The sequence below is a fragment of the Salvia hispanica genome, chromosome 2 (genome assembly GCF_029641045.1).
Source record: "Salvia hispanica isolate PSC_SH4W2 chromosome 2, Shi_PSC_v1, whole genome shotgun sequence".
NCBI classification, from domain to species: domain Eukaryota; kingdom Viridiplantae; phylum Streptophyta; class Magnoliopsida; order Lamiales; family Lamiaceae; genus Salvia; species Salvia hispanica.
Window position 1 is genome coordinate 35,672,665 of NC_142693.1, and position 14,204 is coordinate 35,686,868.

The following is a 14,204-nucleotide window of genomic DNA, read 5'->3' on the forward strand; positions in this document are numbered from 1 at the left end:
TTAAGGGTTTCCTAATTTGCTACCAAACGAAGAGAAGAACATATAAAAAGCCTTAACCATGCTCCTGGCTACTACCAAACAAAGCCTAAATGGTCAAAAATGCCCTACAGTTTTTTCCAAATTAACACTATTTTAAAAAAGAAGGTTATAATAGAATTTTTGCTTTTATTTCTTGGTCCATTCCCCCCGTAGAGAAATGAAACCAACACGTTTTGTAAGAAATGAATTACACTCATTTCGATTGAATAATGCTGGCCAGCACGCAATTCAAAGGTGCATAATAGAATAACGAAAGACAAGCACTATGTTTTATCCAGATTTGGGTTCGTTGCTTATCATTTATGAGAAGGTGAACATGCCACTAGAGTTTCAATGAGATTATAGACATGGAACCTTAAGGCTAAATAAACAATAGTTCATCAATCCCATGGGCCAGAAAGTCACTAACCAGAATATTTTGACATCTTTCACAATTTTAGCTTTATCCCTACTTAAAAAAAAATACTTCATCCGTCCCTGAAAATTTATCACTTATTTCTATTTTCGTCCGTCCATAAAAATTTGTCACATTTCACTTTTATTATTTTTGATAGTAGACCCCACATTCTACTAACTCATTCTCACTCACATTTTATTATAAAAATAATATATATACTAACTCATTTTCACTCACATTTTATTATAAAAATAATACATATAAAAGTAGGACTCACATGTCATTAACTTTTTCAACTCACTTTCTATTACATTTCTTAAACCCGTGTCGAGTTAAATGATGCCAAATTATAAGGGACGGAGTGAGTAATATTTGAACTGATATTAAACTGATTTTTTAGTTACTTAACATTTGCACCATTTTGTTTGAAATGCTTACTTTAAAATTACATTATTTTTTTAATGAATAAATGAACATAAATTTAAAGGACATTATTTTATTTGAAACTCTTACTTAACATTACATTTTTTTTAGTTACTTAACATTACACCATTTTGTTTGAAATGCTTACTTTAAAATTATATTATTTTTTTAATAAATAAATGAACGTAAATTTAAAGGACACTGTTTTATTTGAAACTCTTACTCAACATTACATTATTTTTTTAATGATTAAATAAACATAAATTTAAAGGTTGCACCTTTATCCTCAGACATTATTAACAGAGGCGGACACAGTAACCGCTAGGGAGGGGCTTAAGCCCTTCCCCAAAAAAAAAAATTTCATTCATCCTAGTGGTAAAGTTTTTGAAATTTTAAAAAAAAATAGTCTCTAGCCCTTATTGAAGGCTAAATCGAGTGAGATTAATGTTAACAAGGGGCTGAAGCCGCTCAATTGAATTTGAAATCAAAAGTTGCAGACATGAATTGCGAGATAAATGGCTGTTACAGCGGTTTGGAGAAGAAGATGTATTATATGTATATTTGAAAGTTAATTCTAAATAATACTAGTAATTATTTAAAACCTTGAACGTAGCGTATTGACCATTGATTTCATCATATGATGATGTATAAAATACTATTGATATACTATTCTTTAATTATTGTAGTTTATAAAACGGCTTTAATATTATAAATTCCAATTTTTACTCTTTCTATTTTATTTTCCTTGAATTTCTATACATATAATTAGTATATATTTTATGAAGTAAGATAGAGGGATAGAAAATATAATAGAATTAATGTTAGTGGATTGTGAGGTTCATTTTCTAAAATAGAGAGTTTTATTTTTAGGTTCTTTTTTTAAGAAATAGAGGAGGTACTTAGTTTTATGGAGTAGTATATAATCGTGATTGAGACAAATTAGTGGAATGTGGAGTCCACTTATCAAAAAAAGAGAGTAAATGAGACAATTATTTGCAGACATACGAGAAAAGGAAAAAGAGACAATTATTCACGGTCAAAGGAAGTATATAGTTCAGCCCCTACCACAATTTTTTTCTGCGTCCGCTACTAATTATTAACCTCTCTACCACTTATCAACTCACACCCGTAACTTAACATTACATTATTGTTTTACTGTTATGTTACTATTTGAAAATGTGAATATTATTGCATTATTAAATTTTGAATCCTACATTATTCAATGGAGTGCGACTTGTAATGAAACGTAGACTGACTAATATTTTGAATCTAATTTAAAATTTCAGGGTTGCACTAATCCCAAAAGCAGCCGTAATTAAATGAAATTGAGTCCGGTAATGCAATCCCCATTTTACCACCACCATAAACTCAAAATACTCACATCTACTGAGGCCAATTTCGTAATTTAGTAATTTCACCGTTAATGAAATTCAAACTCCCGCTTGATTTGCATGGCGGATGTTCAAACTTTCAAATCCCTCTCAAATTCACAAACCCTTCTCATTCATCCCCGCCATTCCCAACACCCCTTCTTAACGGTCTCTCCGCCCACACCCTCACACAGATTTACCTTCTACTGGGTGTGGTTCATTGTCCAATCGTCTGTATCTTCATCTCTCTCGCTGAATTGCGCAGCTATAGTTGAAGATTTAAATGGACTCGGTTAGTAAACATTCCGGAGGAGGAATGAAGGAATCTGGATCTAAAGATGTACCATACTGCCGTAAACAGAAATCCCTCGGCCTTCTATGTTCCAAGTATGTGTTTGAATGCATGCCTGTGGGTGGAATTTCCCGATGAGTGAAATCTTCTGTTTCTCCCCCAATTTTGTATCTAACACTGTGTCTACCTTGTAATTGCAGTTTTTTGAGCTTGTACGATCACGATGGGGTCGAGTCAATTGGGCTCGACGATGCCGCAGCAAAATTAGGTATTTAATTTTGTTTTGGGGGTGTCAGCTTTTTTCCCCTTTCGAAATTCAATTTTTCCATTAAATGTTTGGATGATTTTTGCTTGTAGGGGTGGAGAGGAGGCGGATCTATGACATAGTGAATGTTTTGGAGAGCGTTGGCGTAAGAGCTTCTCAATTTTGGCTCATTTTTCATCTACGGAATTAATTTGAGAATTGGATTGACTGCGCTAAATTCCATTTTTAGCTGATTCAAATTTTGTGGTTTATAGATTCTTACGAGGAAGGCGAAAAATCGATATACTTGGAAAGGATATGGGGCTATCCCAAAGGCTTTGGAAAATCTAAAGGTATTTTTTGATGTTTCTGAATTCTGTAGCGTAATTGTTTCAATTTCAGTGTCATTGTCACTAATTGCCGTTTTTGGATCTTCAATAAATTTACAGAGAGAAGGTTTAAGAGATATTGTGCCTGGAGCTGATACGAGTTGCTCTGAGAAAGTACGTCTTCTTCGATTTTCATTTTGTATTTCCATTCTAATCGTTGTTAAAAGATTGAATTGAATTTCATGTGATTTAACCTGTTTCTAAACAAGTTTTCTTTATGTTTTTCTCCTCAGATTTCAGACGATGAAGAAGATGAAATGTGCTCAGATATGAACAACTTAAGTCAAAATGATAAATCGGATTCAAGTTCAATTTTTAAACGTGAGTTTCTATTCCAATCTGGTTTGGGCTTCAATTAACTTCTAACCCTTTTATCCAATCAGAAATGTCTGTAATTGAAGATTGACCTATATCTTTCACCATATCTAGGTGATGGTAGGAAGGAAAAGTCTCTTGGGCTACTTACACAGAATTTTATTAAGCTGTTCCTTTGCACTGATGTGAGTATACCTCTGTTTGTAGCTTTTTATATCATGAATATAATTAAGGTCTCGTGAGCTTCATGATTTATGAATATTGATTTTCTTCGTTTAGATGGATATGATTTCACTTGATGAAGCTGCAAAGCTTTTGCTTGGTGACGGAAAGCACACTTCGATGACTACCAGAAGTAACTTACCCAACCTTGGTTTCACTTACTTCACCTGGCTATATTGTTAGAATGCAAGTTACAATTACACTTTTGTTAACACTGTTTGTGCAACTCTGCAGCGAAAGTCAGAAGACTGTATGACATTGCCAATGTGCTGTCCTCCATGAAATTTATTGTGAAGGTAAATTTTCTTATGGGTTGCTATTATGATTATGTTATATGATTTTTGATCATGTTTAACGCGGAATAACTTCTTGTGGATGAAATTGTCAGACTCATCACCCTGAGACAAGGAAACCAGCTTTCAGATGGCTGGGGCTGACTGGAAAACCAGATAACACAACTGCTGATTCCATGATTCAGAGTGATTCTAAGAAGAGGATATTTGGAACTGATCTCACTAATGCTACTACAAAGAGGCTCAGGATGGATGAAGATAGATTCAAAATCTTAAAGGCACATAATCAAGTTCAAGTTAAACATGAGAAACAAAATGAGAACGAGAGGATAACTGTTGGAAAGAGTTACCAGTTTGGCCCCTTTGCACCTGCAAATGTGCCTGAGGTTGGAGAGTCTCATGATGGAAAAGGGAATGAGGCTGTTGACTGGGAAAGTCTAGCCTCTTCTTACAGACCTCAGTATCACAATCAAGGTACTTACAGCTGCTCATTTAAAAAAAACATGATTCACTTCAGTCATTTTCTGAATATGGCCTATACATGGAAGTTTTATATCAAAGTTGTCTACTGATATTCTTGTTTACTCGCTAATGGGAAACTTTTTCTTGATGATTTTCTCAGCTCTGAAAGACCTTTTCTCACACTTTGTTGACGCATGGAAATCATGGTACTCTGAGGTTTCTGAGAAAGGTCCTATAAAACTCATGTCCTAAACCCTATTTGGTCCGTTCGTGTCTCAGAATTTGGAGTTGATTGAAGAAACGCCGAGTTTGAAGTTGATAGTAGAAACATTGAGGTGCACTTGTAGACTAGGAGCAGATAGCTTAATGGTGAATGCACACTCCAAGTGCACTAAATTACACAACTCACATCATTCCATCAGTTGTAACGTTTCCTTTTTTTCATCTATCCCTTTTCCCTTTTTTTTTCTTTGGCTTCAAATTGCCTAATCTCTCACATATGATTAGAATAGGGTGCACATTGGCAATAATGATCCGTTTTTCCTTTTAGATTGATGAAAGAAGGTTGTTTATTCAAGTTTCTTGCTTACGTTTGTAAATTTTGTTATCGTATACAGGTTCAGATTTATGAAGCCATATTTTAGTTATGTTCTCTTTGGACGCATTACTTTGATATGGCAATAAATAAAATCGATCTTTAGACGTGAAGTTTAAACAAATGCAGTGTATAAACGAGTTATATTTTCTTAGGTGTCTTTGATTTTGATTATATTCGGCTGAAAGTAAATTAAATAATGTGTTCTATGTAAAACTATATTTTAATATAAAAATATAAAACAAAATCATGTAGAAGACATTTTAAGGTAGTTGCTGGAGTAGTTTATTTTTAGGTGGTTTTCCCTAGTTTGGGATGATCGGAAGGGATCACCTCATGCATTGTATATAACATTACATAATACATCATTAAAAAATTGACTAGTGTATCTTATTTTATTGAAAGAAAAGCTATTTCCAATATAACCTCTCCACTTAAGTAAAGAAATTAAACTACACTAAATATCAAAAACGTATTTATTGAAATCAATTTAAGTTGATTATGCTCAATTTTAATAAAAAAAATTAATTTCAATCAAATATTATCTTGATATTGTGTTTTTTCTAGAACTCAAATATGATTGTTTGATACAAGCATATTATATGCAGAAGCTATGTTTATAATAAATAAATTATGAACCTTTAAAATTTTGTATATTAAATAGAGTATAGTACTATTTTGGTCCTTTACATATGGCCGATTTATAATTTTGGTCCAGAACATTCACTTTTCAAAAAGTAAGTCCGAAACAAATGAAAAACGATATCGTTTGCATCCTTTTTTTACGGCACCGTCAATTCTCGACGGTCAACCGTCAATTAGCGAAAATTTGACCGGATTAGACTTAATCTGAGATTATTAGTTGGTTAATATTATGTTAATTATTTTGCTATAATTCAATTTTTTAAATATTTTGAATATGAATAATCAATTTTCATTTTTCACTAAAGAACTCCGATTCCGACCAAACGTCAATCTCTTTCTTTTCTTTCTTCTATCTCGTCACTCTCTAAGAAGAACCCTAGTTTCGATTCCGACCAAGAAGCCCGATTCCGACCGATTCCAACCGATTATTGTTGGTTGCCATGAGTTGGAAGTCGTTGTACCCAAACCACCGTTACACCGAAAGTCTCTCCGACATGAAAAAATCTTATGCGAGGAAGAGGAAGAAGGCTGAAACGAGCGATTCACGTCCGCCTGACACCGAACAAGGACCGTCGGCTGCGTTGGGATTTGTGGGTTCTAACCCTAGCTCTGACGCGGATGTCCATTCTTCTCTGAAAATGAACCTTACTTCTTCAGTGGGTGACCGTCGAGCTTCCCTAGAAAGGGATCCAAATTTTGAGAGGACGAAGAAGACCTGATATCCCCGTCATTGTGGGTTTTGATGGTTTTTGGGTGTTGATGGTGTTAAGGTTGATACATTGCCTTATGACAATATTTTTTTGTGGATGTAACATGTAACTGTGGTTGTTTTTTAGCATGTATCAGGTGTAAATGGCTTATGACATTACCTTATGACATTATCAGGTGTAAATGGCTTAATTCGTGATCTGTTGTTTGATGCAGTACCTTATGCCTATGTCTTTTTGATCGGCTAAATGTTTAGGACCAATATGAAGTAAAAAATGAATATGAAGGACCACTTTGTATTGTATTTTGTTGTCCATTTATTGGTTCAATTTGATGTCAATTTATTGGCATAGTCGATGAAGAAACAATCACATAGAGGAAGCAATCCCATAACGTATGAAACCAACATCACTCACAAAATTTTGTAATTGTAACTCTACAATTGGTGTGCGTAAATGTTCATGACCAAATGGAACTAAAAAAATTATAAGAAGGACTACTTTGACTTATACTTTAGGATTTTCCAATTAGGGCTTTCTGGCGATTTTTCTAAGAACATCATGAATGAATCACTGCAAAATTCAAATACGAACAACACTACAACAAATTCAAATTACTTATCTACTTCAAAATTCAAATAGGATTCACAAACACTACATCGAATTACTTTAATATACACATAAGTGTTGCAACAACAACAAAATAAAGAACAACAAAGCTCAAAACATTCATTAATTTCTGGATTTTTTTCGTAATTTCGGTCAAAATCAAAGTCAACTCCTCAAAATCGGCACCACCCACCGAGGATGACGAAGAAGAGGCCCGATTTGGCTCGTAATTTCGACATCACGATTTGGCTCGCACCACTTGAAGAAATGCATTCCTTCGCCTCACATGTGAAGTAAAGCTTCCCCCTCGACGGTTTGCCTTGTCCGATGACAATACGGAGCGCCGCCATCTTCTTACAATAGTAGCAAGCATAGCTAAATCGGAAGTCTCCGAAGTCACGGTAGCAGTCGCGGTCGACGGAGACGGAGTTCCGGCTACACGTCGAACGGCCCATGTTCGAAGGTGTTTGTGGAGGAAGAAGAAGAAGAAGAATGAGATGGAGAAAAAGAATTAGGGTTCTTGGGGAGGAAGAAGAAGAATGAGCGGGAGAAAGGGGGGGGGGGGGAGAAATTTGATTGAAATGAGAGTTAGGATTTTGTGTTTAATATTAGACTATTTAAAAATGTAAAGCCAAAAATTTTAAAAAATATATTGAATTAGCTATAGGAATTAAATTCTGCTAATCAGGTCAAATTTTCGCTAATTGACGGTTGACCATCGAGAATTGACGGTGCCGTCAAAAAAGGATGCAAATGATATCGTTTTTCATTTGTTTCGAACTTACTTTTTGAAAAGTGAATGTTCTGGACCAAAATCATAAATCGGCCATATGTAAAGGACCAAAAGAGGATTATACTCTATTAAATATATTCTTACTTTTTAGTACTACTGCTATTTTCTTTCTTGTTACTTGAAGTTTTTTCAATATTTTTTTCTTTTTATGATATTTTGATTTTTATATTCCTGCTATGAATTTGTAATTATTTCATGATACAAAAATTACTGATATATAGACTAATGTTGCTAATACTAATTAATTGCGATGTTTTTTTTTGGTATAAAATACATAAAAATTAATAGACATACATATTTATTATTGATATAGCAGCTAACAAAATTATGAGAAGATAACTTTTGAAAACAAACAAGATTAGTTATTAAAATATGTTGAGAATTAGTGAAACTAAAAGATGTGTAGATACGAAGTGCAAGAAAAATTATTTGAAATAACTTTTCTTTCTATAAAATGTGATCCAACATTATATTTTTATTTTTTTTTTTGAAACTAAGCATAATTAATTGAAATTGATTTGAATATATACGTTTTTATATTTAGTGTAGTTTAATTTCTTTATTTAAGTGGAGAGGTTATATTGGAAATAGCTTTTCTTTCCATAAAATAAGATACACTTGTCAATATATTAATGGTGTATTATGTAATATAGTATACAATGCATGAAGTGATCCCTTTTGATCTAGATTTTATAAAAATGACCTAAGACTAATTAATAATGACTTTCCGTGTTTTTTGTTTAATTATTGACTATTATATCAACTAAACTTAGGGCTGTGATTTAGGTTGCAATTCTATATTAAGATCATTTTTGTTTTAATCATTTTCCAACCAACATAAATCACAATTACATACTCGAAAGTCATTAAGTTACTCGCATACTACAAAGTACAAAACCATCTCGAACTTGAAAACAAATCATCTAATTATACAAGTTTATCTGTTCACAAATAGTTTTTAAGATAACATTTTCACTCGTACACATACATTCACGAGCAAAGTTCATTTGTGATAACAAAGAAGTAAAATGATACTATTATAAATAATTGTATGTAGTAATAATAAAAGCCAAGTTTGTATCATAAGAAGCAGAAAAGAATAAAAAACATATACTCCATAAAGAAGTGGAGTACTATGATTTCACAACGAGGATGATATAGTTGCAAGTGCTAGTCATGGAGACAATCTCTCGATTTTCCATGCCCCCTTCCCATCAGGAGTATATCGCAACCTATCAAATGAGGTGACACAAAACGAAGTCGTGTGAGATTTGCAGTGACAAAAAGAGAGAACCAAAATCAATCTAGTAGTCACAGTGAAAGTGTTATGAAATTACCTATCGTGCAGGCGGGACGGTTGTCCTTGCCAGAACTCGAAAACCTCTGGTTTGAGTCTATATCCTCCCCAATATTTGGGTTTCGGGATCAGGCTTCTGCACGAGACAGAGAATCGTGCAGTTGGCAAACAATGATCTATTTATTTTTGTAAAGGGCGATACAATGATAATCACATCCAGTGATTCAGTGTATCACTGGTCTTTGGATAATACATGAAATAACTAACATATACGTCTGATTTTTCTTATCTAACTGCAACACTAATTCCATTATACAGGCTATGGACAACATTGCTCAACTGATAATTGAGCTACCACTTGCAACGTATACAAACTATAAATGTTCATGTATAATGAAGCCAGAGATAAACTGATCAGTGAAGTGAAACTCCAATAAATTTATACTATGACGCATCTCATCACTTTAATTTAAAAACTAATGAAATGTTTTAAATTCCAAAGATAAATGGTTAAATATCTTAGCTGTCAGCAAGGGGGCTTTACATAGTTAGATCATGAATAAAACACTGGAAAACTAACCACAAACACTCTATGTAGGTTAGCTATTTCAGTAGTTTGAGTGCGAGCAACTAACCCGTCAGAGTACTTAGCCTCCAGCTCTGCCTGTTGTTGGTAAAGAAACTGCCTACCAGGGATTACAGTGCTCTAGGAAACAAGAAACAGATGTTGATAAGTTTTCACCAGCAGAGAAGAAGACACGCAAGGAATATCAGAGAGCAGAACACCCCCCACCCCCAAATAAAGAAACCCCAAAAAAGAAAGAAACATAGAAACCTGTTTGCTGACAATTGCTCCAATCTGGCTTCCCCTAGGACGACTGTGGAAGTACTGCTCGGATTCTTCATCAGAAACCTTTTGCACTGGTCCCTCAATCCTTACCTAAAGCCAAGGAAGACAATGAAATTTTACTTGGAGAGATTGAAAACATGCATCATTTTGCCAGAGTTCTTGGCTTATATTTTAAGACTGATACTAAAGATTATAATAGTAACTTTAAAAACAAGAAACAATGTAGTAGATAATAAGTTGTCTAGCTTCCAGGTTCATCCTAGCCTAGGAGTGCACTGTTCATCAAAAGGAAATCGTTCTTTGAGAAGAAAATGTCCCTGTTCAAATAAACATCCTTTACGAGATCGGTTGCCAATCCATGAGTCGGAAACTTGGTAAAACCACCATTCTTGTATCTTCTCAGGCTAAAGTTCCAAAGCCATAATACGAAATGAAGCTATCTTTTTATTTCAAGAAAATGGAGACAGAGGTTCCACATGCATCTATGGCTTCATAACTTGTGAGCTGTGAACATAATTCGATGAAGAATAGAACGTACCTGGCGATTTAGGGCACCCCAATAAAACAGTAGAGCAGCTTGAGGGTTTTCTGATATTTGCTGAGCTTTTTGACTTTCATAGTTTGTGTACCTGTCAAAAGATGACGAGGTTTAAGACTTCAGCCATGATCAATAGATTCTGATCGGGCTTTACACCCCTGCATCAGTGTATACTAGCATAATTTACCAGACGAAACCATCTTTGTCAAATCCTTTCAGCAGTACCATTCTTGACGTGCTGCAGCAAAGTAATAGGGAAATAATATCACGATTGAGTTCACAATATGCATATTAAAGTCTTAGAAACAATCATTTCATGTAACCTATTTAAAATACGACCCTCCTACTTGTTCAATCCAGCACTAGCAGAGATACCTCAAGCATATTGACTAGATACCTGCTTCCATAATTTTGACTATCATGCTTCAGAGGCATTGAGAACAGCCTCACTAACAGAATAAAAGGAAAAGATCTCAAGACCAAAAGAACTTGCATCACATAGAAAAATCTCAAGCTTGGATATGCTGTAGTGTAAAAGAACCACTACAAAACTCCCATTCTTTTAGAGAAGGTGATATACGAAGTATTTAGCATGCATGATCTTTCTTATTCTTTGGCAAACATCTTTGCTAGTAGCTATCCAGTTAAATAAGACTCCCTCCGTCTCACTCAAGATGTCCACATTCTCGAGTGACATGGGATTTTATGAAGGTGAAGTAAAAAGAGAGAAAAATGTAGTTGGATATTTTAATGAGGAGAAATGAGATATAGATTTATTTCCAAATATAGAAAGTGACATCTTGAGTGAGACAAACTAAAAAAGAAAGATGGACATCTTGAGTGGGACAGAGTCACAGAAAGAGTAGTACTACAAATATATAATGTACATGGAAGTCTCAATACATATAAAAGTTGAAGTAAAATTGGTAGAAAAAGAAAAAAACCTGCCATAGTACCTAAACAGAATAATAGTACAATAACACAAACAATAGTAGCTGCCACAGCAGCATTGCTGAACAATTAAACAAGGTACTAAGGTAGACATTAATCTTACGGTTTCCCATCCTTCCCTGCCGTGCAAATGGCCATAGCATTTGGTTCCTTCAAGGCAGCTGCCATGGCATCATCAAACCATTTCTGGAACTACAACATCATAAAATGACATAGATGAAACGTTCTTACAGGAAATTTCAGGCAAAATCATAAAAGTACACACAACTCAACATAAACCTAGCCACTAGACTAGAATTACATACACAGTCATAGCAAATAATTTCAGAGTTTTAGAGTTGATTATATAAAGACCAGAACCTAAATATGAAATCACTCTGTTGGTGGCGAAGAAATACCTGAGTAAATGGATCAGCTTCAGCTTGGTCCTCTAATAATTCAGGAGAAACATAATTCTCTCTGAGAGCTGATATGTCAACTCGTGGAGGCATACCGATCCGGACACACATAGAAGTTCCGGGATATTCTGGAAGGCTTAGCTTGAATTTTTCAGCAATGGCAGGGGGAACAAATCTGCCTCCAAGGAAATGGTGAGGACCAGAGAATTTTTTGGCACATAACTTAGGAGCAGTTAAAGAAACCTATACACAATTTGCAGCATTTAACCTCCTGTCAAGATCAAGAAGAGAAGAGAACAAGTTCGTAATGTCTGCAGAAGAAAGGTAAATTTCAGAATTATGATACTTACCAGCAAGTTCGGTCTAATGCCTTTGCCACTCAGGTCACCTTCTTCAACATGCCATCCAGATGGAATATCAACTGAGACTAGGACAGGTGATTTCTGATTCTTCTCATTTGGGTCTCCTAAAGCTACCAACCTTTGTATAATATCATCAAAAGGAGGCCTCGGGCTGCCTACAGATTTGACAATAGTTCTTTTAAAATGATATCAGAAACATGTTTTGCTCAAGTTTGACTAACAAAATTTGGAAGTAATGAAGTGTACCCTGGAATGAAAACCCAAATACTGCATCCAGAACAATGTCAAAGCTTGTTGATAAGTCCACCGGTAGGTCTTCAACTGACAGGAAAGGAATGGACAGTGACTCCAACTACAAAATATCAAGCATTAGCATTACTGCAAGATCCTGTTATGTAATTTCTGTTCTAGTACTATGAGATATGCTCTATACCTGTGTAACCAGACCATTGTACAGAGCCTTAGCAGTACGCTTTGGATAACAAACATATGGTTTATATCCAAAGTGATGCAAATGACGAGCAGCTACAAGACCATCGCCACCATTATTCCCCGGGCCACATATAGCAAGCACACGGTTATGTTCAGCTGGTTTATAGACCTGATAAAAGTATTATTTAATTCTTTTAACTAGACCACAAGGCAAAATAGAATTAGCAAAGAGTGCCAAAACTATACATATCGATTATTCATATCAAGCCCTTTTCGCTATTCCATGCAATTAAACAATTATAGAAGAACTTTTCAACTCAATAACATAAAACTTGCAGAGAAACAAAAATCAAATTCGACATTAATCACAGACTGGCACATGAACCAACTCACCTCAGCTATCGACGTGGCCACACTCAAACCAGCCAATTCCTGCATTCAGAAATGTATAGTTTCCTTAACAATTCCAATCGAAAAGCAAAGCTGAAAAAAAGTGAAGTCAGTAAAGAAACTGACCATCAGCTGATCAACGCTGAAGCCAAGCGGCCCCATGAGAATCTCATCAATTTCCGCAGCTTCTCGCTGGTTCAAGTAGGATACGGATTCCGGGCCGCGAGCAATATTCACCAATGCCATGGATTTAACTCCAGTAATCGACCTCGAACAATATTCCCGCGGATTCGAACTCCAAAAACCCTGAATCCAGAACCGAAATACAACCGCCAATCAGCTCACTCTGTACTATGCCAGCTGAAAATTAGAGTAGCTGCAGTAACCATACATATACCGTGTGTGTGATTGAGCGTAAAATGAACGATGAGCTATACATGCTTACCTGGCTTACAGATGTGTGAGAAATAAAATTAGAGCTGAGAATTTGGTGAGGGCGATTAAAATTGGGAGAAATTGGGATATTCAAGAGCGATGATTTGGTGAGGAGGCATCTCATGATCTTGGCTGACCGCAGCAATGGCTGCCACATTTTTATTTTGATAAATTAAATAAACACCCAAATTCCTTTTTAGTGATTGGGTAAGAGTATCTTATTAGTTATAATAGTGTACACTTTCTACTACTATCTCGATATTTCACATTTAATTAAATGTTGATTATTGTTACGCCTGCTTTTATTTCTGTTTGTTTATCATATGAGAGTATTTTGCGTGTAGATTTATAGCATTTGTTAGAACGCAGATTCACCTCGAAATGCATGAATTCTATAAGGGAATATTAGCTTATTTGATTAACATTTATGTCGTTTATAGTGTCATTTCAAAATCATTATATCTTAATTTAATTTATTCTTGTAGTCCAAGCGAGCATTAGTAGGCTTCGTATATGGCTGTAAAATAAGGGGGAAGATCCCCTGCTGCGTTTCAACCACAGCAGGCTTAATTTAATTTTTTCTTGTAGTCCAAACAATAGTCCAAGCGAGCATTAGTAGGCTTCGTATATGGCTGTAAAATAAGGGGGAAGATCCCCTGCTGCGTTAAAAAACACAGCAGGGGCTGCTGTGGTTGAAACGGTAGGGGAGTACAAATGAAACGCAGCATAGGAAGATGAGAAAGAATTGGTGGGACC

General features: G+C 35.0%; 2 protein-coding genes across 4 annotated transcripts; one reads left to right on the forward strand and one right to left on the reverse strand.

Annotated features, from left to right (window-relative positions):
* The first annotated feature begins 2,340 nt into the window (after positions 1 to 2,340).
* LOC125202126 (E2F transcription factor-like E2FE) lies at positions 2,341 to 5,078 on the forward strand. Its single transcript, XM_048100469.2, has 11 exons — positions 2,341 to 2,616; positions 2,722 to 2,789; positions 2,879 to 2,931; positions 3,041 to 3,118; positions 3,215 to 3,268; positions 3,388 to 3,475; positions 3,584 to 3,654; positions 3,749 to 3,824; positions 3,926 to 3,987; positions 4,080 to 4,458; positions 4,607 to 5,078. Exons 1-11 carry the CDS (start codon positions 2,513 to 2,515, stop codon positions 4,696 to 4,698), a joined length of 1,125 nt encoding a protein of 374 aa, XP_047956426.1. The 5' UTR covers positions 2,341 to 2,512; the 3' UTR covers positions 4,699 to 5,078.
* A 3,619-nt stretch (positions 5,079 to 8,697) lies between these two features.
* Positions 8,698 to 13,620, reverse strand: LOC125192964 (pyridoxine/pyridoxamine 5'-phosphate oxidase 1, chloroplastic-like). 3 transcript variants are annotated; one of them, XM_048090685.2, is made up of 14 exons: positions 13,459 to 13,620; positions 13,140 to 13,319; positions 13,017 to 13,055; positions 12,625 to 12,792; positions 12,438 to 12,543; positions 12,180 to 12,346; positions 11,830 to 12,072; positions 11,535 to 11,623; positions 10,668 to 10,718; positions 10,481 to 10,571; positions 9,928 to 10,032; positions 9,728 to 9,798; positions 9,133 to 9,228; positions 8,698 to 9,027 (listed from the first exon to the last, which is right to left on the reverse strand). In XM_048090685.2, the coding sequence occupies exons 1-14, from the start codon at positions 13,603 to 13,605 to the stop codon at positions 8,970 to 8,972; spliced, it is 1,611 nt and encodes a 536-aa protein (XP_047946642.1). In that variant the 5' UTR covers positions 13,606 to 13,620; the 3' UTR covers positions 8,698 to 8,969. The 3 variants fall into 3 exon arrangements, with proteins under 3 accessions (XP_047946642.1, XP_088919562.1, XP_088919563.1); XM_089063436.1 differs by having other exon boundaries at positions 13,140 to 13,373; positions 13,459 to 13,587; XM_089063437.1 differs by having other exon boundaries at positions 13,140 to 13,359; positions 13,459 to 13,585.
* Between the last annotated feature and the right edge of the window lie 584 nt (positions 13,621 to 14,204).

Excerpts from the sequence above, each read along its gene's own strand:
- LOC125202126 (XM_048100469.2), top strand. The coding sequence starts at position 2,513 with ATGGACTCGGTTAGTAAACATTCCGGAGGAGGAATGAAGGAATCTGGA. Across the intron at positions 2,790-2,878 it reads CGATGCCGCAGCAAAATTAG|GGGTGGAGAGGAGGCGGATC; the intron begins GTATTTAATTTT and ends TTTTGCTTGTAG. Across the intron at positions 3,476-3,583 it reads TTCAAGTTCAATTTTTAAAC|GTGATGGTAGGAAGGAAAAG; the intron begins GTGAGTTTCTAT and ends CACCATATCTAG.
- LOC125192964 (XM_048090685.2), bottom strand. The coding sequence starts at position 13,605 with ATGTGGCAGCCATTGCTGCGGTCAGCCAAGATCATGAGATGCCTCCTC. Across the intron at positions 13,320-13,458 it reads CTCACACATCTGTAAGCCAG|GGTTTTTGGAGTTCGAATCC; the intron begins GTAAGCATGTAT and ends TTCTGGATTCAG. Across the intron at positions 10,719-11,534 it reads GCAGGGAAGGATGGGAAACC|CACGTCAAGAATGGTACTGC; the intron begins GTAAGATTAATG and ends ACTTTGCTGCAG.